General features: G+C 40.2%; 1 protein-coding gene across 4 annotated transcripts in view; it reads left to right on the forward strand.

Moving 5' to 3' along the window:
• The first annotated feature begins 1,694 nt into the window (after window positions 1-1,694).
• PALLD (palladin, cytoskeletal associated protein) overlaps window positions 1,695-21,499 on the forward strand; it is a 407,210-nt gene continuing 387,405 nt past the window's right edge. For 2 of the 4 annotated variants that reach the window (XM_080676507.1, XM_080676509.1), the window contains exons 1-2: window positions 1,729-1,849; window positions 16,201-17,176. In XM_080676507.1, the coding sequence (XP_080532633.1) occupies window positions 16,272-17,176 (905 nt within the window). In that variant the 5' untranslated portion in view covers window positions 1,729-1,849; window positions 16,201-16,271. Of the gene's footprint in view, window positions 1,850-12,617; window positions 12,727-16,195; window positions 17,177-21,499 lie in introns of all 4 variants that reach the window. The other 2 variants (XM_080676510.1, XM_080676508.1) reach the window with 2 other exon arrangements.

Raw genomic sequence — 21,499 nt, forward strand, 5'->3', positions numbered from 1 at the left:
TAAACATAATAAAACTGGGCTATACTTCCTGGAAAGAGAAAGGGAAACGTATTTACATTCATTTGTGAATGACTACACAAAAACAAGAAAAGGTGAGTTACTAATTTCTAGAATATGTATCTTCCTGGGTATGTTTTAGTAAGAGAGAAATTGCAGCATGAGTGTGCGTGTCCTCAGCCCATAATGTAGGTGAGGCTGTAAAATGAACTTGGGATTTACAAGTTATTGCCTGGATGCAGTCTGGTCCAAAAAAGGGGGGAAAAACAACAAAAAAAAAAACCCTGATGGCTCCTACATAATTTTCCATTAATATAACAATAAAATCTGTTAGAACATTGAGATGAAAGTTGAGTCATATGCTTAGCACCCATTTATCTTAAATGTAATCATAATTATATTAACATAGTCATAGTATCTATGGTATTTTTAAGCACTTGCCTAATTAACCTTAGCAATGCTTTCCATAACTAAGGTAATATCATGGAGAGGTTACTTATTCCTACAATCTCTTCCACATTCATTTTGACTTAGGATGAAACGTATGTCTTAAGTTTTTATTATGACATTTTTAAACATAATAGGTACAGATATCAATGTAACAGACATTCACATCAATACCAAGATGTAGCAGATGTTACTATATTTTCATATTCCTATCATTACCATTTTTTAGAAAACCAGCACTAGATAACAGTTAAAGCCTCTGCTCCCTTGCCTGATCCAGGTCCCAGAAATTTCTCCCAGTGCCTCATCTTTTTCATCTTCTGTGCTCTTTAGATTAGACTCTGGGTCAACTCTACTGGTATTATCTAGACGAAGGAAGATACAGCACTTCGTTTCCAAGTGAACCTACCAGGGAGGTTTTTGTGTGATTATTTTCTGCCCCTTAGATTTGGCTCTGCTACCTGGCCTGTTCTTGTCACAGCTACTTGTTACTTGGAAGTTCAAAACGCGAGAGTATGTTACAATGAGATTCTACAGAATAATAAAGGGGTTGCGAACAATTTTCCCCAACTGTAAGAGGGTCCATACTGGTCCTGAAAAATACTCATTCACCATTTATTTATTTCTTCAACAAATATTTGTTGGATGCTCATGATGGGATAGGCATTGGGCTAAGAACTCAATGCTGCAATGTGTGTAAAATTCATTCCCTGTGTGTTTGTCTATGTAATCCTATTATGAACTATGTCTTTAATACACATCATAGTCATATAATAACTTTTAATTAATAACTTGAAGTAAAAAAAAACAACAGTGGACTCTTCACTCAATTTGACAAGTGGCTAAATTAGTTAATAGTTGCTGGATTTACTATTTTAGGAGAATCTACCATATGACTCAAAGTTAAATGCACTGAGCTGAAGATTATAGTAAGAAGAGCATTCCTTATGAGTGTCACACTTTCTCCTGAGAACCGCTTACTGTACTTCTAATTGATTAAGAATATGTCAAAAAGAAAGGTGATGAATTTCAGACACAAAGTCAGGGTGTAGAGGAATAAGCGTAAATCCTGTGTTTATTAGATCCATAAAAAAAAAATTCTTTCTATGCTAAGCACCTTCAATTTCTAAGAACCCATCCCTCAGACCTGGGGCTGCCTCCCAGCTCACTGCTGGAATTCCTGATGGTGGCAGTCTGAGGAAACATGAGTTCAGTTACCAAATATAGTTGAGTGGAGTAAGAGGACAGATGCGATTGCGAGGCCACAGTTGCCTCAAAGTGACCACGGACCAAGTAGTCTGTCATGAATAGGCAAGGCCAACCTCTGCTCCCCCAGACAAGAGGAAATGCTCATCTGAACTACATCACCTTTTCGGAGTCGTCAAAGTAACCAAGGATTGAACAGGTCTGTAAGATGTACCCTAATAGACTAACTAGTAGGGTAACATTTGTTAATTTTTTTAAAAAAAGCTAAAAATATAATAGCAATTTGCCTGAAGCTATCTTGATTTTTCTTTCATTTGGAGAGGGAAAGTAATGGGAATTTTGTCATCTTTTCAAAAACAGAATATAAAAGATTTGTCTGCATGCTTTATTTCTACCTATGCTGTCAAATTATTGCATTCTCTATTAGAACCTTAAGCATGCTAAATTGCTGATACCAATACCAAGAGGATTAAATGTAGTTATGGAATTAACATTTGTCAAGATTGTGTATGTGTTTTGTTTACAGAATATAAGAATGCAGTTCATTTGAACCTCACCCATACTTAAACTAAATACTGATGGCTTAAATGATACACTTTAGCTTTTAGTAACATTTTAAGTTGTAAATTACACTTTCAAGGGTTTTTTTTTTTTTAATCAGTTGACAGAATAATAGCAGACATTTTAAATTATGTCTGTGCATAATGCTTACATATTTTTCTGGAAAGATAAAGCTTACTAAAGGAAACTATAATCCAGTAAAATGTAAACATCACAGTGTAATTTATATCATGTTGTTTTAAATTACACATGAAATTGACTTGAATCCAATACATGAGGTTAATACAAAATGATTTCAGGTTCATACTACTTTTTCAGATTTGCTAAAAATACTAATTTCCTTTTAGTATGAATAATGTAGTCTTGTTCCTGACAATAGAATATTATTCAAAATCTATTTAATCATGTATGTGCAGAAATTCACTTCTTATTGCCTGATAAATATGCTTTCAATATTTTCTCCTCAAAGAAAGAACGTAAATGTTCACCTCAATTATTCAGATTTTTAAAATTTTAGTCTCTTTGACAAATTATTGCTAACAGTAGACAAGACCTAAGAGATTTACCAAGCTAACCATTGCTCCGTAAATGCATGATTACATATTCCTAGAAAACAAATTAGTCCTCACGTGTTCTAGTGTCCGATATGGATTAGGATCTATATCCTGGCGACTCTATCGTCAGTTCTCTGTTTGAGCTTCTCTTGTTTTATGCAAAAACTGAGGGTTGAAAAGGTCCTATAGCAACAGAGTATCTAGATTACACTGGACAATTACAATCACTTAGATATCTTTATCTTGTTTTTTAAAAATGTAGACAGGAAACATTAGTCAGGTTTCAAAATAAATCTGGCACATTCTTAAAGATATACCAACTGAAATTTACTTCCAAGACAAGAGTCTCCACTTCATTAATAATATGGGTGTGGAGGATATCAAAGGGTATCAAGATAACTAAGTTGCAGTCAGGAATTTAGGTCATCTAAAGTTCATGGTTGTGTCCTGTTAAATTCCAGCAAAGAAAACAAAGATTGAGCAAACAACTCTGATTGTAATTTGTAACTATTAAATCATATTAGAGAATAGAGAAAAAATTTAGTAAATAGGTTTTGCATTTAGGTGGCAGGAATTAAGCCCTGAATGAAGACAATGGCAGTGGAAATGGATGATTTAGAAGTAAAAATCTAGATATTTGCAACTGATTCAATATGGTGGACAAAGATGATAACATGAAGAGGTTCCCAGGAATAATTCCAAATTCTCTCTGTAAAATACTCTATATGGCTATTATGGGGCATTAAATGAGCTATTTAATTATGCTACTGAAACTGAGATAAAATATATTGTTTGAAGGGTATTGAAAACAGTAGAATAATATATCTTCCTGTAATAACAATTTACTTAAAGACTAATGAAAAAAGAAATCCACATGTATTAATAAGAAATAAATGATAAAAATGTGCATTTCTGCATCAAATATGATTTTAGAAATGTTTTATGTTTGACTTTTGCTCTATGGGGCCCTTAGTGAAAAAGAACATAAATAAAAGAGGAAGGAAGAAAGAAAGGAAAGAGCAAGGGAGGGAGGAGGGAAGGAATAAAGACAATTTTGGTGATACAAACAAGCTATTTAACACTTCATGAAGCAGTATCTTTTCAGAGAACTGTCAAATAGGGCAAAAGGCAGGAAGCTTTTATAGGATAAAAAATAAAGGACGAGAAAAAGAAAATTGGAAAATATCTGATTGGCTTGGGCCACCTCATTTGGGGTGAGAGGAACAAGGAGGCAGTATAAAGGCCAGTTGGCTTGGCGTTCGGGGATTGGCTGACTGGATAGACTGATTCTGGTCAAGCAGAGCACTAACAAGGACGTGAGAATTATCTCTCAGTTCATGGGCCAGGGTAGCTCCATCTTGGGTCTAGAAGGTTATTCCAACAGAAAGAAGAAATTTAGTCTAGAGACTGCCTATGATTGTAAAACAAGAGGAAAAAAAAAGTTTTAAAACTTTTCAACTTTGGTTTTCATAGTTTAGGGTTTATTTTTAAATAGTCTTAGCATTGAATCATTTTTTTACTACTATTTTAGTAGTTGTTTGAACATGAAAATAAACAAATAAAAACACTAAATTTAAAATCACTCATAATTTTAGCTTCCCCCTGCCCCTGCAAAGAATGGGAAATAAGCAACAAAAGTTTATCCTAAATGTCCCACCCATCAACCCTGCCCCTGCTTAAGCCCCATCACAGAAGTAATAAGCATTAATTGGTTGGTGCATGTTTTTCTTTTTTTTAATATATTTTATTTTTTTACAGAGAGGAAGGAAGAGGGATAGAGAGTTAGAAACATCGATGAGAGAGAAACATCGATCAGCTGCCTCCTGCACCTCCCCTACTGGGGATGTGCCCGCAACCAAGGTACATGCCCTTGACCGGAATCGAACCTGGGACCTTTCAGTCCTCAGGCCGATGCTCTGTCCACTGAGCCAAACCGGTCAGGGCGGTGCATGTTTTTCCAACCTTTTTCATGTATTTATTCCTCACCATAGATACATTTTTAAATGCCTATTGAAATGGTACTATCTGGACTCTCTTAAGTGCCTGGCCCATGGGGTATGGGATATTGTGTGATACTTGGTGTCTGTCAGCCTTTCAGTAACATCAAACACTTTTTTCTTTCAAACTTTTCAACATCTCTACAATGTAGTTCACAAACAGATGGCAAAACTTCCCTCATTTTCTAACTTCTTAAGTAAATACCCTTCATATTTCCAATGGTTTTGAAAAAAACAACTTTGTGGTTAAATACAGGTTTCAACCCTAATTCTACCATTCCTTGGCGGTTCAACTTTGTCCAGATCACTGAACATTTTTATGCTATAGTTTGGGTAATGGGAATAATAAAATGAAAATAATGTCTACCCCATCAATTGTTCTGAGAATCAAATAATTTACTATGGTAAACCAGGCAATTCATAATTTAGCAGCTGTTGCATAGTAAGTCCTCAGGGAGGCTAGCATTTATTGTCTGTAATTGAGTTCTTTCTACAAGACTTTTTCTTGTGCATGTGCCTTGTTTTCCCCAAGTTCCTCCCAAGTCAGGGAAATATTGTACATTTCAACAGCCTGTAGTGCCCTGCCTCATAGGGATCACAGAGGGCATGACCCACGGTATATTTTTATTGGCAAAAGAGAGGATTATCCTGGATATTGTAGATCTGGCTTTTATAATCATCCTCAAAAGTCAGCAACTCTAAAAGCAAATGCTATTCATCATTTCTAAATCTGCCTCTCTATCTTTTCTATTATTTGTATATTTACATATGTATGTGAATTTTATATGACATATTACATATTCAGGAACTCAAAAATAAATGTTTTCCCAACTACCAGGATAACAATGCCAAGACAATGTTTGATAAAATTTTTATGTCACAATGTGTGACATACATACTGAATATGAAATATTCATCGAAAACTTACATGTTCTATATTCCATAGTAAAACATGAGTCCAACAAAATTCAGATTATATACAATTAGAAATAATCTATAAATTAAGTAGCATAAAATTCCTTAAGAATTAATAAAATTTGAACAATGTTTAAACAAAATAGGTGACCATGAAATTTTACATTTGAAAGCAATATTTGCTTGGGGTAAGCCCAGATGCTGATAAGCTGCCTGTGGAAGTTCAAGGTGGAAGGGAATATGAACTGCCTCACAGTACTTGCCGGCCCTCCCAAACCTTTGCTTCACCCCATGTTTGCAGGGAATATAGTCAATAATATCATAATAACTTTATACAGCAACAGATGGTTACCAGACTTGTGGTGATCACACTGTAAGGTATAAAATGTGAAATCACTATTTTATACACCTGAAATAATTATAATGTTGTGTGTCAACTGTACTTTAATTTTAAAAAAATTGAGCTTGGCATTATGCATAAATGTCAAAATTCACCTGCAATAATTCGCCTTCATAACACCATGAGGACACCTGCAACTGCCTCCATGTTACCATCCAAGAACCTAAAGCAGGTATAACTCTCAATATCAAATATCAAATACCAGTTCTATCTTTCTCCATCATTGGCCATGATTCAGACACTTTGCTAAGCACTAGCCATACAGAGACTGTCCGTTGCAGCTCCTGCTTTCAAGGTGTTCACAGTCTAATGGAAAAAGTGCTCTCAAACCTGTATTTATAATTCAGTCAGATGACTGTTATGATAAATACCGTGCCATGTTCAGAAGAAGGAGCTAATTAATACTGGCTTGGGAATCGTAGAAAGCACCCAAAAGAAGTGAAATTAAGTAAAGTTTTCAAGGATGAACTGGGATTTGAAACACAGAAACAGAAGGGAAGGACAAAAGAAACAGTATGTGCAAAGCATGCAGACCTGAAAGAACATGGCATGTTCAAGGATTGACTGACAAGTAGACCAGTGAGGCATGACTGCAACATGGGTCAGAATGACAATGGAGCAAGGGGCTGGAGAGCTTACGTCAGAGCAGATCGCCCAGAGCATTGGTCGGCAAACCGCGGCTCGCGAGCCACATGCGGCTCTTTGGCCCCTTGAGTGTGGCTCTTCCACAAAATACCATGGCCTGGGCGAGTCTATTTTGAAGAAGTGGTGTTAGAAGAAGTTTAAGTTTAAAAAATTCGGCTCTCAAAAGAAATTTCAGTCGTTGTACTATTGATATTTGGCTCCTGTTGACTAATGAGTTTGCCGACCACTGACCTAGAGGCATGCAGATGACCTGCATATGCTGCTTTAGACCTTCTCTCATCAGCCCAGGGGTACCACTGGGGGAAAATATTAAAGGAGTGACATGACCAAATTTGTAAATATGATCATTCCTACCATCTTAGATCTACAGTTATCTGTTTAAACTATTTTAATAGCAATTATCATGTTCCTCCTTGTGTTTAAGTCATTTTTACCCTTGTCTAATCCCTCTAATCTCTCCTACTGGATAATAACATCATTGAAGGAGACAAACTATGCCTGGCTCATCTCTGCCCTCCTTGACGCTTCCCTTGCACCTCGTAAATGATAAAACAGTGGTTCAACGGAGTTCATGTTCCATTAATCATTCCAGAAAAGGCAAGTGGCAGAAAGAAAGAATGACTCTAAAACGAGCAGAGCCAAATAAGAGCCATTTCTCCCCTAATGAAGAAGCTAGAACTACACAAATTTCAAGAAATTAGAAAATAGTTGCTGTTTATGAGAGTTTTAGGGGAAGTGACAATTGGGCTAAATTATTAATGATGAAGATGATGAAGACCTGAAGGAGAAGACTAAGAAATGAGTTTCCAGGCGATTCAAATTCCTTAGGAGAAGAGGGTAGAGGGAAGGTGCAGAAAAGTTTTAAAGATGTAGGAAAATATTCCTCCTCAAAATTTCAAAATCTTACAATTCCACTTGCTAAAATGGAACACTTTAATGTTTTTGGCATTTACCGCCCTTCCTCTTTACTCATTAAAGACTGCATAATTAGTTCTTTTTAATGAATTTCATTTCTGCATCTAGCACACCAGCCTAGAATTGCCCAAAGGACTGTTTGAAATAAAACATGAAATCTCAGGAAAATAATGATGATGTTTGCAGTTGTATTTCTTTTGATAATGACCTTTTTTTTTTTGGCGGTTGGGGGGGGGGCGGTGGGTGTTGACTGACATGGAAATCTCTGACGCACAATTTTCCAGTGAGTCTGGGCCACCTGGAAACCTCCCTTGTCCATCCACATTGAATGAGCATTTTCCCTAGATGACATGCGTGTTCTAGCAGCAATAGCTGGGTTGTAAATTAAACCCGAACCATATATGCCATAGAGCTATTATTTTTTTTTTCACTGTGCAAGCGGTTTTTAAGCTACACCTAATCCTGACAACTGGATCCCATCAGATGGCGCCTCTTTAAACCCAAAATATAAGTTAATAAGCAGGTGATTGAATCTGCCTCCGGCAAACACTCCCTATTTAAAAGAAGAACTGGAAATAGTTTCATCATTCAGAAGTTTGCTAAGCTTCCTCATATAATGTTTTTCATGAAGTTTTAAAACCTATCAGATTATGTTCACTTCACATGAAATATAATTAATAGCAGAACTCTGATTTCTGACCCACAACTTGATTAGTCTGATATATTGCTTAGAGTGCTTGGTTGTTAAAACTAATTCAATGATAGTAAACTGTGTGGTTAAGGTAATGAGCTCTGGAGTCACTGTCTGGATGTGAATCATGGCTCTTTTACATTTTCTGCCTCAGTCTCCTTCTTTCTAAATTGGAGCATGTTGTGAGAATTTGAAAGGAAACTATCTATGTAGTGGCTCTTGACACAATGCCTGCCTCATGGTGAGCTGTTCATTGTTAGCCATTATCATTGTCATGATCATCATTATTAGTGCTTATGTATATTATATGAATTCATTAAGAAGCTGATGTTCTATAGCAGGGGTTGGCAAACTTTTTCTGTAAAAGTCTGGATAGCAACTACTCAACTCTGACATTGTTCCACAAAAAGAGTCAAAGACAGCCACACTCTAAATTCAGTCAGAAGTAAAAAGGCTCTGCCTCTAAAATGATCCATTCAGACATTTCACTGTCTTAATACATCCTTCCAGATCAATCATTTTCATTATACCTTTTTTTGTTGTTTTCACTGTCTTTAGTCTCTTAATCTCTTTATATTCAAACTCCTACCTATGAATTCCAGTCCAGCATAGATTTTAGAACCCATCCCTGTCTTGCAATATTTCCAACAGCCTTGCTCATTTCCTTTTTACCTTACCTGTGTGCCAACACCTGGGTGATCTACCTCCACATCTGCAACTGGACTGAGCTCTGGTGGAGGGAAGTGCCTGATCACACTGATTAATGATACTACAAATACATTACATCTAATTTCAAGGAAGCCCTCACCTATATATCCTTAAGGAAATTTCTCCCTCTCTATAACTATTTCAAATTGTCTCCTGTCCCTATAAATTTCCAAATGCATAGAAGCTATTGATAGCTCAAGATACGTGGCTATTGCCAATTGTGCTAAATTTTCCTTTCTTTCAATTACAAATCTCTCTCTCTCTCTCTCTCTCTCTCTCTCTCTCTCTCTCTCTCTCACACACGCACACACGTGCACACATACCCCACATGCTTTATTACTTCTCTTCTTTGACAATGGAAGAACTGTCCCCTTCCAACCTGAAGCCATCTATATATATAAAAGACTAATATGCTAAGTGTCCACCCGACCAGTAGCTATGATGCACACTGACCACCAGGGGGCAGATGCTCAATGCAGGAGCTGCCAAACTGCAGTGACTTGGCAGCAGTAGTTCTTGGGTGATGTGCCCCGGAACCAGAGAGGAGGGAACCCAATTCCTCGCAGGGCCACATGATTCCTCCTATTGCTGGGGCACGGTTGGCCCCAAATCTGGTTTACTGTGCAGTTGCGTTGCATTCCACACCCTGTACGACAGCAACTTTGCTGAGTGCCCTCTCACATTCCAGGACCCCTTGGGGGATGTTGGAGAGTCAGTTTCAACCCAATCCCCGCAGGCCAGGCCCAGGGACCCCGCTCACTCCGCAGACGCCCTTCGAGCCACAACACCACCCCAGGTGCAGCCGGCTGGGGAGGAGCCACGGGAGGTTGGTTCCAGGGCATGTCCAGCCTGTCTAGCCCAGTCCCACCCTGCCGGCCACCTTCTAATTAATTTCCTTTCGATGTGCATGAGTCCATGTACTGGGTCAATAGTTTGTACTATAATAACCCCTTTCATCTCACATCCTGGGAGACCTGCTCTATAGATCACCCCCATTTTCTTACATAGATCTTCTGTTTCTCCCTCTCTATTGACTAATCCCATTCACATTGAAACATGTCCCTGGGCCCCATCCTAATAAATAACCTCACTAGAATCCAGACTTTTGCCCAGCTGCACTATCTCTCCTCCTTTCTATGAATTTCTCCAAAGAGTCAACCACACCTGCAATCTATAGTTCCTTTCCTTCCATAATTTCTTAACATATCTGGCATCTGGTTTATAACTCTGTCACATACACTGAACCTGCTATTGCCAATTTCCCAGTTGCTACATAAAAGGTGCCCACCCTCCTTCATGGGATGTTTCCATGATACCTCATCCTCCTGGTTTCCCCCCAACTCCCTGGAGGATTCTTTCCTTTTCTCTCTTGATGACTTTATCCTCTCCCATGGCTTATGGTGCCACATACCCTATAATAAAACCCTAATATGCAAATCGACCAAATGGTAGAATGACCGGTCACTATGATGCACACTGACCACCAGGGGCAGATGCTCAATGCAGGAGCTGCCCCCTGGTGGTCAGTGCGCTCCCACAGGGGAAGCACCACTCAACCAGAAGCTGGGCTCACGGCTGGCGAGCTCAGCGGTGGTGGAGGGAGCCTCTCCCACCTCCACAGCAGCGCTAAGAACCCCTCAGGGGATGTCCGACTGCCTGCTTAGGCCTGATCCCTGCAGGCCAGGCCAAGGGACCCCACCTGCCAGAGGGACCCCATTCACTCTGCAGATGCCCTTTGAGCCACAGCACCACCCTATGTGCAGAAGGTTGACTCCAGGATGTGTCCAGCCTGTCTAGCCCAGTCCTGCCCTGCCGGGGGGAGCAGGCCTAAGCTGGCAGTCAGACATCCCCCAAGGGGTCCTGGACTGTGAGAGGGAGCAGGCTGGGCTAAGGGATATCCCCCCCCCCCAGTGCACTAATGTCATGCACCGGGCCTCTAGTGGGTTAATAATTCCCAATCCAGCTCTGTTTTCCCTTCTGAGGCTCTGGACCACTATCTCAAATTGCCTTCCAGTATCAGCACCAGAGTCCCTGAGTTCCCTCAGATGTGAAAAGTGCAAGTCAAAATTAAGCTTCTTTTTTTATTTTCAAAACTTGCTCCCCCACTTGTATTAAGTGAGTTAATGGCACCATCCACCCCCACCGTCTGAGTAAGAAATCTATAATCCTGCCTCTGCATCATCTCTTCATTCAATCAATCATCAACTTCTGTCCTTTCTATTGTCTATGAATTGGTTGAGTCCACTGTTTTCCGCCTCAGTGTCACCTGTTCACACTTCCATCATCTTTTTTATCTACTATCAATTGTGTTTCTTAGTTGCAAGCAACAGAAATATTCTTTGGTCAACTTCAGTGCAAAGAGATTTATTAATAGTTGTGGCAACTCACAGAATGAAGCTAGGAATCTATACAGGAGGCAAGACCATAGAACTGTGCCACAAAAGGGCTCCTGTGTGGCTACCCCTGCTGCCAAAGCTGCAGAGTTCACACCACATCTTCCATCTCTGACCCCCGATACCCCCCTGCACAGCTGCCACTGCTGCCCTGAACACTCCACGGTGCTGCCTCCGCTGTCACTATGTGTGTCCAGCTGTCAGAAAGGTTTCACCAGGGACCCTGCTTCCAAGTCCAAGAGATGGATGCAGTTACTTGCCAAGTCCAGGCCTTGTGCCAAGACTTATGCCCAGGTTCCAAGGTGCTGGGGAAGCAAATATTTCGAGATTTTACATCCCATTCCGATACATAAACTCAGTTTTTCAGTGAGGCTCATAATATGAGGAATTACCTAAAGCTAACAAGGAAGTTCAGATGATGGGCACCCAAAAATAAAACAATGAGAAACACACACAACCCCTAACTACTACAGACGCCTTCTTTCTGACTGTCTTCTTTCACCTTTTCCCCTGCTGTCCCTGACCCAGGCTGCAATCAATATTATTTCTTAATTGCAACTCTGGGATGTTTTTCACAGTCTTCTTTTGTCTCCTAACTGTGCATAAGATAACATTCAAGCTTTTCGCATGGCTTCAGGACCTCTCTGACCCACTCCTGCTTTTAACCTTATCTCTGGCTATTTTCCCCATCTCCAGGTGGATTTCTGTTTAACGGAACCTCTCTGAGTTACCTGAGTCTGCCATACTTTCTCGGGGATGCAAGACTGTACATTCAGGCCCTGCATAAGGACATTTTGGTCCATGACAGACCCCATAGTGGTCCCATAGGACTATAATGGAGCTGAAAATTTTCTAAGGCCTAGTGATGACAAACGCTGTCATAAAGTCCTAGTGTTGTAGCTTAAGGCATTACTGTTTTTCCCAGGATCTCAGTCAATCAGTAGTAATTGGCTAGAAATGCCTGGGGCACTCACCTGGGCCCCATAAGCTTCCCATAGACATCTCTTCTTTCCAAGCACATTACACCTGGCCCAACCCTGTGTGTGTGTGTGTGTGTGTGTGTGTGTGTGTGTGTGTGTGTGTGTGTGTGTGTGTATGTGTGTGTTTTGGGGGGAATAGGGGTTTCAAGACATTTATTTATGTATTTTTTTAATCCTCCCCTGAGGATATTTTTCCATTGATTTTTAGGGAGAGTTGAAGGGAGGGGAAGAGACAGAGAAACATCAATGTGAAAAAGACACATCAATTGATTGCTTCCTGCATGCACCCCGACCAAGGGATCAAGTCTGCAACCCAGGTACATACCCTTGACTGGGAATCAAACCCAGGACCCTTCAGTCTGTGGGCCAAGGCTCTATCCACTGAACCAAACCGGCTAGGACCCCTGTGGTTCTTATTACAATTGCAAGACACTCTTCTGTGATAACCATTAAGAAACTTAGAAGAAGAAGAAAAAAAAGAGTTTATGACTTACAGGGGCACAAAGCCAGTTCTTAAATAGAGGGCTGGGGTGGGGGGGCGTGCTTTGTGGGTGGGTGCTTAGGGTTTAGAGCACTCACTCTTCATTGGTGACTTTAAAACATAAGGGCAAGAATTTAAAGCGTCGGAAGAAAAAACTAACAAACAAACAAGCAACTCAAATGGTCAGTTATCGAATTCAGCCAACATCTAAAACAAAGGCGCCTCAGTCACAGGAGGAGGCACCGGGCTCTTGATCTAGTTCTGTGGCTGTTGTTTATTCCAGATAGCCTTTGTTGAAGCAGATGCCTCCCTGAGAAAGATGCCTCTTTGAGGACAAAGGCGTCCTCAGCAACTTCCTCAAGTATATATATACAAGGGAAGGTCTGTTTCTTTAAGAACTTTATATGGAACAGCAAGAAACGTCACGAACATGTGCCTCATTAAGGAGCCCATACCAGCTGAAATTAAATAAAACTGGATGTTCATAAACAAGAAGGGCTGCCACGTGACAGTGTCCTGTGAAGCATGGAGGACATCAACACACATCACACTAGGTCAGCCTTGGGCAAACTACGGCCCACGGGCCGGATCCGGCTGTTCTATCCTGTTCTCTTGCTCTCCCCTCCGCTCCTTTACTTTGAATTTATATTAGTTCACACAAACACTCGATCCATGCTTTTTTTCCGGCCCTCCGGTCCAGTTTAAGAACCCATTGTGGCCCTCGAGTCAAAAAGTTTGCCCACCCCTGCACTAGGTTCTCAGTGGGAAAACCAGAACGATTGCCAAGGTCATCCCCGATGACACAAGGTCACCTCAGTGCTGTGCCTGGAGTGACAAAAATGTATACACACTTTAACAGCTGATAACTCACTTAATTTCAATCCTCTTCAGGTTTAACTAATTTGAAATAATGGGTAAAGCCAGACTAGGCTTTGAACAAAGAAAATTTATCCTAAAGTGCCACCAGATTATTTTTTAAGGGGACACATAAAAGATAAAGTTTATGGTACAAAACCGGCAACTGGCAACGAATTGAGGGCACACAAATAATGAACAAAATTATTCTTGATGTTTGTGATTCCATTGCTTCGCTTTATCAGCAGTGCCTTGACCAAAAAAAACTATTTCTGTAAATGATTTTAAATTTTGAAAATGAACTGTATGTTAATAACACTGACTTTATAATCATTCAAAGTGTGTATACATTTTTGGGACATCCTGTATCGACATGGTCTCTTGTGCCTCAGGCTGGACTCAAAACCAAAACCACCTTCCCTAGGTTTACTACGTACACACTGGTGCGGACTGCCACTTGGGATTGCATTCCCGCCAAAGAAGAGAAAAAGCTCCAGGACGTGGTCCACACCCTACTGCAAGCCAAGGGGACCCCAAAGCTGCAGATGCTGGAAAGCAAAGTCATGGTCTCCTCAGACAGACCATACAAAGAGGCATCGAGGTGCACAGGACTCTGCGGCTGAGCCACCGGTTCATCGTCTGCTTCCCAGGATCCTTTGTGTCCCAAGCGTGCTGCAGCTACAGCGCCTCTGAGACTGCGCAAGTTGCCACCACCCAGCGGACAAGTATGCACCTCCAGATGGGCAAGGAAATGAAGCCCCGCCTTCTAGCTAAGCCGTTTTCCATGGAGAGATTACTGTAGCATAGTGCACAGGCAGAAGCAAAAAGGGAAAACGGCTCCACTCTTAATACCGTTTGGCCCTTCCAGAGGAGCTGAGGGTTGCAGAGCTGCGGCAGGGGAGGCGGCTGCTGGAGGCTGGCCTCTACTCTCTGGCAAACGCCAGCAGCAGTGATGTGGCAGTTGGGAAGAAAAAGCCTCGGAAGAAAAAAGTTGTCGTTGGAGACCTCAGACAGGCCGTGTCAGCTCTACCGGCGCTTGTGATGCCTGTCCACGGTGGGACAGGAGAATAAAAATGCGATTGTGCTCTGCCAGGGGTGTGCTCTGTGCCCCGTTGTCCCTTCTAGATGCTAACATAGCACTTTGTTCTCTCAACACAGCACTTGACACACTAAAACATAAATGTTTATTACTTATTTGTATCCTTTATAGACTATTAAGTTCAGTGAGGGCAGAAACCTTGTCTTTTCCAAATGACATCTGAGTGCTTGGCACACTGTGTCCTTAGATACTCCATAAATAGATCTTGAATGGGGAATTCTCTTCTATGTGGTATATCTATTCCAGAGTCTGTTTCAAAAGTTAATCACTCAGAATCAAAGGTTTTGATTCCAATATTTACCTGGACTTTCAGCTTAGCTCCAGATGCGGCTGGCACAAAATTGTTAGATAGGATGTGTTAAATTAACTGTTGAATTAGTGAATATGAAAGCACATGGCTGAACAAAGAAAAGGATGAAACAATAAGATTTCAAATATTTCATTGAAAGCTTAAAATAAATGAAGATTGGAATCAAAATGTATTTTGTGGTTATTTTATAAACGGGGTCAAATTTACTGAAAATATCAGTAAGTTACTAATCTCATAACATTAATGTAATTAAAGCTTTCATAAGGTCTGTAGAGGGGTGGGAAGGGAAGGAGGCTCTGAGAATGCCCTACTACACTCATAGTCACTTACAGCGCCTACTGCAAATACCATCTTCTTGAATTATTCAATGCTGGTTAATATTCACTCACAGGGCAAGTATTAAATTAAGATGGTACATACAAGTATACTTAATGTTTCTTAGTTAATAGAACAGATTATTTTCAAACAGTACAGTTGACTCTTGAATAACATGGGGGTTATGGAAGCCAACACCTCTCCTCTTTTGGAGTTGAAAATTCATATATAACTTTTGACTTCCCCAAAACTTAACTCCAGTTGGACCTTTGCATCAGGGGACTCAACCAACCATGGATAGAAAACAGTCTTTTCCACTCTGCGGTTGGGAATCATTTACAGTTGGGAATGAGAAAAAGCTGTTTTCCACCACAGGTTTGTTCAATCTGCAAATGCGAAATTGAGGATAGGTAGGGCAGGCTGTATTTAAATAGAAAAAACAAAAAACAAAAACAAACCACTCAATTCAACCCTGTATTGTTAAAGGGTCAACTGTATATACCAAGAAATGTATGCCCATTTTAACAGCTGAGAGCTCCATTTTGAAAAGGAAATATATTTTAATAAACTCGGCCGTTATAATTATTCAAAGTGTGGGTATACATTTTTGGGGACACCCCATATTTGTTTACCTTAACGTTTCTCCCAATTTGTAAATTAGTAGTATTAGGATAACACACACAAAACATTACTGCTCACAGCAATTCTGTGTATGTTGTCTTTCAGAACAGAAGTAAACTGATTCCCAGTGGCTCTAGCCTTCCTGTTGAAAGCAGACAGAGTGTATGAAGACTATTCAAATATGTCAGAGACTTCCTCCCATGACTCCTTCTATGATTCCCTATCAGACATGCAGGAAGAAAGCAAGAATGCTGACTTCTTCCCTGGCCTCTCTGCTTTTCTCAGCCAGGAAGAGATCAACAAGAGCCTTGACCTGGCCCGGAGAGCGATAGCCAGCTCCGAGACAGAAGATGTTGACTCAGAAAAGGAGATCTCGCAGATTTTCAGCACCTCCCCTGTAAGCCTCTGTGAGCACCCTTCCCGCAAGGAGACCGAATCGGGGGAGCCCACCGCCTCGGAGAGACCTCCAGAGCACAGGCCAGAGCAGACTGAGGGGCCCTCCTCCCAGGGCTCCAAGAGGAAACCTGCCCTCTCACCCCTGCTCGCCAGACCCAGCTACATCCGGAGCCTCCGAAAGGCTGAAAAACGCGGTGCCAGCGGTGCCAGCGGTGCCAGCACAGGCGGAAAGCCCAGACCGGCTCATCAGAGGGAGCCTGGCCCCCAGAGCCAGCTGTGTGACAAGGCGGCTAATTTCATCGAGGAGCTGACATCCATATTTAGAGAAGCGGCCAAGCCGAGAAACAGGAGCCCCAACGGGGAGTCCTCGTCACCAGACAGTGGGTACCTGTCTCCCAAAAATCAGCCGTCAGCCCTGAGGAGTGCCTCAGCCAGCCAGAGCCCCACCGAAGACCAGCAAGAAATGGAAGCGGAGGTCAAGTTACCCGAAGCCAGGCACTGCTACCCGGCAGACCAGGACGAGGAGGTGCCGGGCAGTAGCATGCCCCAGCCCCAGCCCCAGCCCCAGAGCGCACCCCACTTCTCCTCAGCCCCTCGCTTCATCCAGAAACTGCGGAGCCAAGAAGTGGCAGAAGGAAGCAGAGTTTATTTGGAGTGTCGAGTCACTGGAAACCCAACTCCTCGAGTCAGGTAAGAATGTTTTAATGTTGAATTGTCAAATGAGTTGTGTTGAGTTTTGATTTTGCTTTAATGTGGGAGGAGAAGAGGGTTCCTGTCTAGTTAGCCCTCTGGAGCCTGAGGTGTTGTTTTTCAAGTCCTGCATGGCGAAAGCATCCCAGAATTGCAAATACTGTTGACCTCCGTGTCCCTGGTGGGTGGGATATAGTAGTATTTGTTGTTATGAACCACCTAATACCTGGGGAAGGCAAAGGACCAGACAGGTATAGAGAGTACAGTTTGTTACATTGGACTCTGAAATTCTTAACAGCCAGGAAAACTTAAAATGTGCAACTGAGTTATTCAGCGTACTGTGAAAAGTGTGTGCCTAATTTTAATGAGTCGCTGAAGATGGCTGACAGTGTGGCTAACGCTAGAAGTTGTCTGGGGGTACACAGATGAAAGGCACAGGTGTACCGAGGCCCACCACAAGAATAGCCACTGAGCATATAATCCGATCTCAGCCTGGGCTGAGTTGGCACATTTTCACTTAAGATAATCATTCCTACACACCTTCCATGTTGTGCAAGCAAAGAGGGCAGAACTTTCCTAACAATTAAACCAAAGTGGGAGCGCTACAGGTCTGTTATTCACTCACAGGCTACACCCACTAGAGCCCAGGGCCCAAAAAAGAGTAACAGTTACACAAACGTGCAGTTAGTTGGCACCCATAAACACATCACCGTGTCCATTGTAATTTCTATAAATTCCTCCTCCTTCACTGCAGAGTTTATGCCTTCTGTGCAAAAGGTTAAGAGGAGGGACCCTGGAGTCAGACTGCAGGGTTTCCAGTCATGATTCCACCTTTTGACCAAGTAGGCAAGTTATACTCTGGGACCCAGTTTCTTCATCTGTGAAATGGAAATCCTAATAACACCTACCGCATTCTATTTTATGATGACTAAATACAATAATGTGTGAGAGAGTAAAACAAGGTCTAGTGGCTCTACATTGGCATCACCTATTCTTTTTATTATTTCTCATTTCTTAATTTCATGTGCCAAAATAAAAGTAACATTTCAAGTTAGGATTACGTATTCTGTAAAAAAATAAGCCATTTATTTTCAAAGTTTTTGCTTTTATTAATGAGATGTGTTTTACCGAAATTACCTAAATATTAAAAAGTAAATTAAAAATTATGAAATTTGGAGAAATTATAAAGGACATCATTGTCTAAAATGCACTGGTACTTTTAATTAATATAGCATTTCATAAAACACAAACTTTATTCCTCATCCTATATCCACTAATACAATACATACTTTGCTAGAGTTTGTTTTTGTTTGTTTTTTTTGTTTTTTTGACGAATCATTGCTCACAAACATGGTGTAAGCATTAGCATAACTGGCTAAAAAGCGGTGTAATTAGAGGCAGGGAATTTTTTTTCCCCAACCAATTTGTTCAACTAATTCACCCTAAGTCAATTTTTACAGCAATTTTACTATATTTCTTTTCGAAACTGACAGCAGAGGGCAGTAATAAACTTCTTAATGGATTTATTCAATTAAATATGTCATCCTAAATTCTGTCATTTTAATAGTTATCTTTTCCATTAAAATATGTCTTATAGTTTTGTCTAAAACAAATAAAATTGAGTATTTATTTTGGATTCTATTTAAAAATGTTTAAAACCCACTAATCTTGGGAACAAATCATTCTTCATTAGAAATATAGTCACAAGTCACTTAAACAATTCCACAGGTTTTCAAACTACCTATGACTCCATTTACAGTTACCTCCAAAATAGTCCCCTTCCAAATGTATTACCATGGCAAGTAAGTATACCACTCCCTTTCTAAAATGACAAAAATCAACCCATTTAACATAAAAGGATTAATTCAACTGTACCAAAGTTCACGTAACCATTTGGTAATTTGAGAGGCCATCAAATTCATGCATCTGCCTCTTTTTTCTTTATGGAAACAGGGAGGCATTAATTTAATTAGTAACTACATAATTATTAACTAGTTTTCTCTGGTCATCTCTCTGTCCACCAAAGCCCAGGACCAATGTTCATTAGTCATTACAAGTTGTGCCCTTCTTGAGTAATTAAGTCTTTGCTGAGAATGCTCCATTGTTTAAATGACCACAGTTTGCTGATCATTTTTATACCCTTCTGAGTTTTGGAGTGTTGGGGGGGTTTGGATGGTTTTTGTTTGTTTGTTCGGTTGGTTGGTTTTTGAGGAGCAAAGTAAATGAGCATTGGATTCTCTTAATTTCTGTTCTAAAGATACTGGTCCTCTCTGCCATGGATTTGTAAGTGCACCAAATGCCTAACAACATTCACTGAGCTCCTTTTCCGCATGAGACATGGCAGTCTAAAGAGAAAATCATCTTTGAAGGAAATTTTGTGTAAAGAAGACCTTTAAGAAAATGCTGCACTGGGGCATTTTAGAACCTGACTCATACTGACTAGTCCAGGGGACTCAGAAGTAGAGATTAGAGAGACCTATGGATTAGTAGGCCATCTCCGTAGGTCCCAGAAGCAGGTGACCTAACTTGTGGGGAAAGGCCTCCATAAGCAGAGGCCCAACAGACCCTGGCTGGTAAGCGTAGAGACACTCAGTGTTGAGAAATTAGTTGGCAGCTGTACGGGAGGTGAGTGAGGTGTGGGGCAGTTGTCATTGGTAAAATCCAGACTTACTTAAAAGTAATGCACCACAGGAAAATATGGAAGCAGGTATCAGGTTCCAGATACAGGGAGGGGACTGGAGCACAGGGAGAAAATTCTGCCCTTTAAGCATTTAGATAAGTAAAGGGCAAGGCGACTTACTGATTCAAAAGGACAGAACAGGAAGTAGAGACTTAGACATGATTAAATGAGGCAGAACTTTAGTGACTAAACTTGTGCTGGGTCCAGAATAGGGAAATAAATTGCTAGACTGACAAGGCTGGGCTACTATGCTGCTGGTCTGGAGTTTCTTAAATTTGCCTAAATAGAAAGCATTTGGTCTGGGAACCTGGACATAATGCAACTCGCAGATGTAGATGAAGTAGCCCCAGCTAAAGGAAAGATTGATGGGAACAGTAGGATCAAAGCCAGGCCAGTCATCTCGAGACATTTTTACTTTATGTACAATCACTTCACCTTCCCAGAAATATAACTGGCACAAGATACCAGTTATCATCATAAATAGGACTGAAAAAATTCTATTTTCCTCCTCTGTTCTTGCATAGTTCCAACTAAAACTCAACAAAAGAGAGGAAAGCTGATGGAAGAAAAGCTTATGTGTAATAAATTGAAATTATATACAATTTAGATAATACTCAGTGATATACAATTTAGACACTACTCAAATTATAGGCAAGTTATTTGTTGACAATTTTAATTATTACATTAAATTTTTAAAAGTCAAAATTTCCCTACATCACTCACCTTTCCTGTTCTCAACTTTAGTTAGTTGGGGAAAAATTCATAAAGGATTTTCATTTAAAATTACCTATAGTAATTTACAAAAATAAGGCCTTATGTTTTCAGTTTACACTTAATATTTTATTCTGGCAACCATATGTTTTAAAGCATGTAAATAAAAGGAAACTAAGATATAAATTATTTGCCTAGTAACAGAAAATAATTATTAGTTGTAGAGACTGGAATATAACTCAGGTTTTCTGATTCCTGATCATGTACTGTAGTGATTCCGAGAAGATTTAGCTACTGTCCCTGCTGTTTTGCTGCTTGTGTAAGGCTCACTGACAAGCTCCAGAAATAGAGATAAGTGGAATTAATATGTTAAAAAATCTCTTAGGATTGGAATTCATATTCTGAATATCTTTAAAGAATGGTGTCCTAATAATTTCCATGATATTCTATATTTAAAGAACATAGCCATTTATAATTTCTCTCTCTCCAATAAGTTAATACTATAAAACAATTCAATCACTCATATAACCAACTGCAAACAAAACATCATTTCTAATTCATGAATAGTAGTCCAAACCATCCTTATATTCAAATTACATTGTAAGGTAAATATGAACATACTCATAAGGAAAAAAATCTCTTTGAAACACCCACTCTTTGCAGTAAAAATGGGATCCAGCAATAGTTCAACCATGTTTAATATTCTAAGTATAATTACTCATAGCTAATCATAACATGCCTATTAGGTTGTCATTATTAGCCCAGGAAACATTCAATTAATGTATACATAAAAGCAATTAAATTATTTCATTTTATAATCAAAGCTCAGCATGTCCAATGTCTCCAATTAGTTTACATTAGCTAGACTTTGATCATCATCAAAGGCCAGAGCAAGATTAACCATATCAAAACTGCAATGCTCTCTGTAGAAA

The sequence above is a fragment of the Plecotus auritus genome (assembly GCF_963455305.1).
Source record: "Plecotus auritus genome assembly, chromosome: 6".
NCBI lineage: Eukaryota > Metazoa > Chordata > Mammalia > Chiroptera > Vespertilionidae > Plecotus > Plecotus auritus.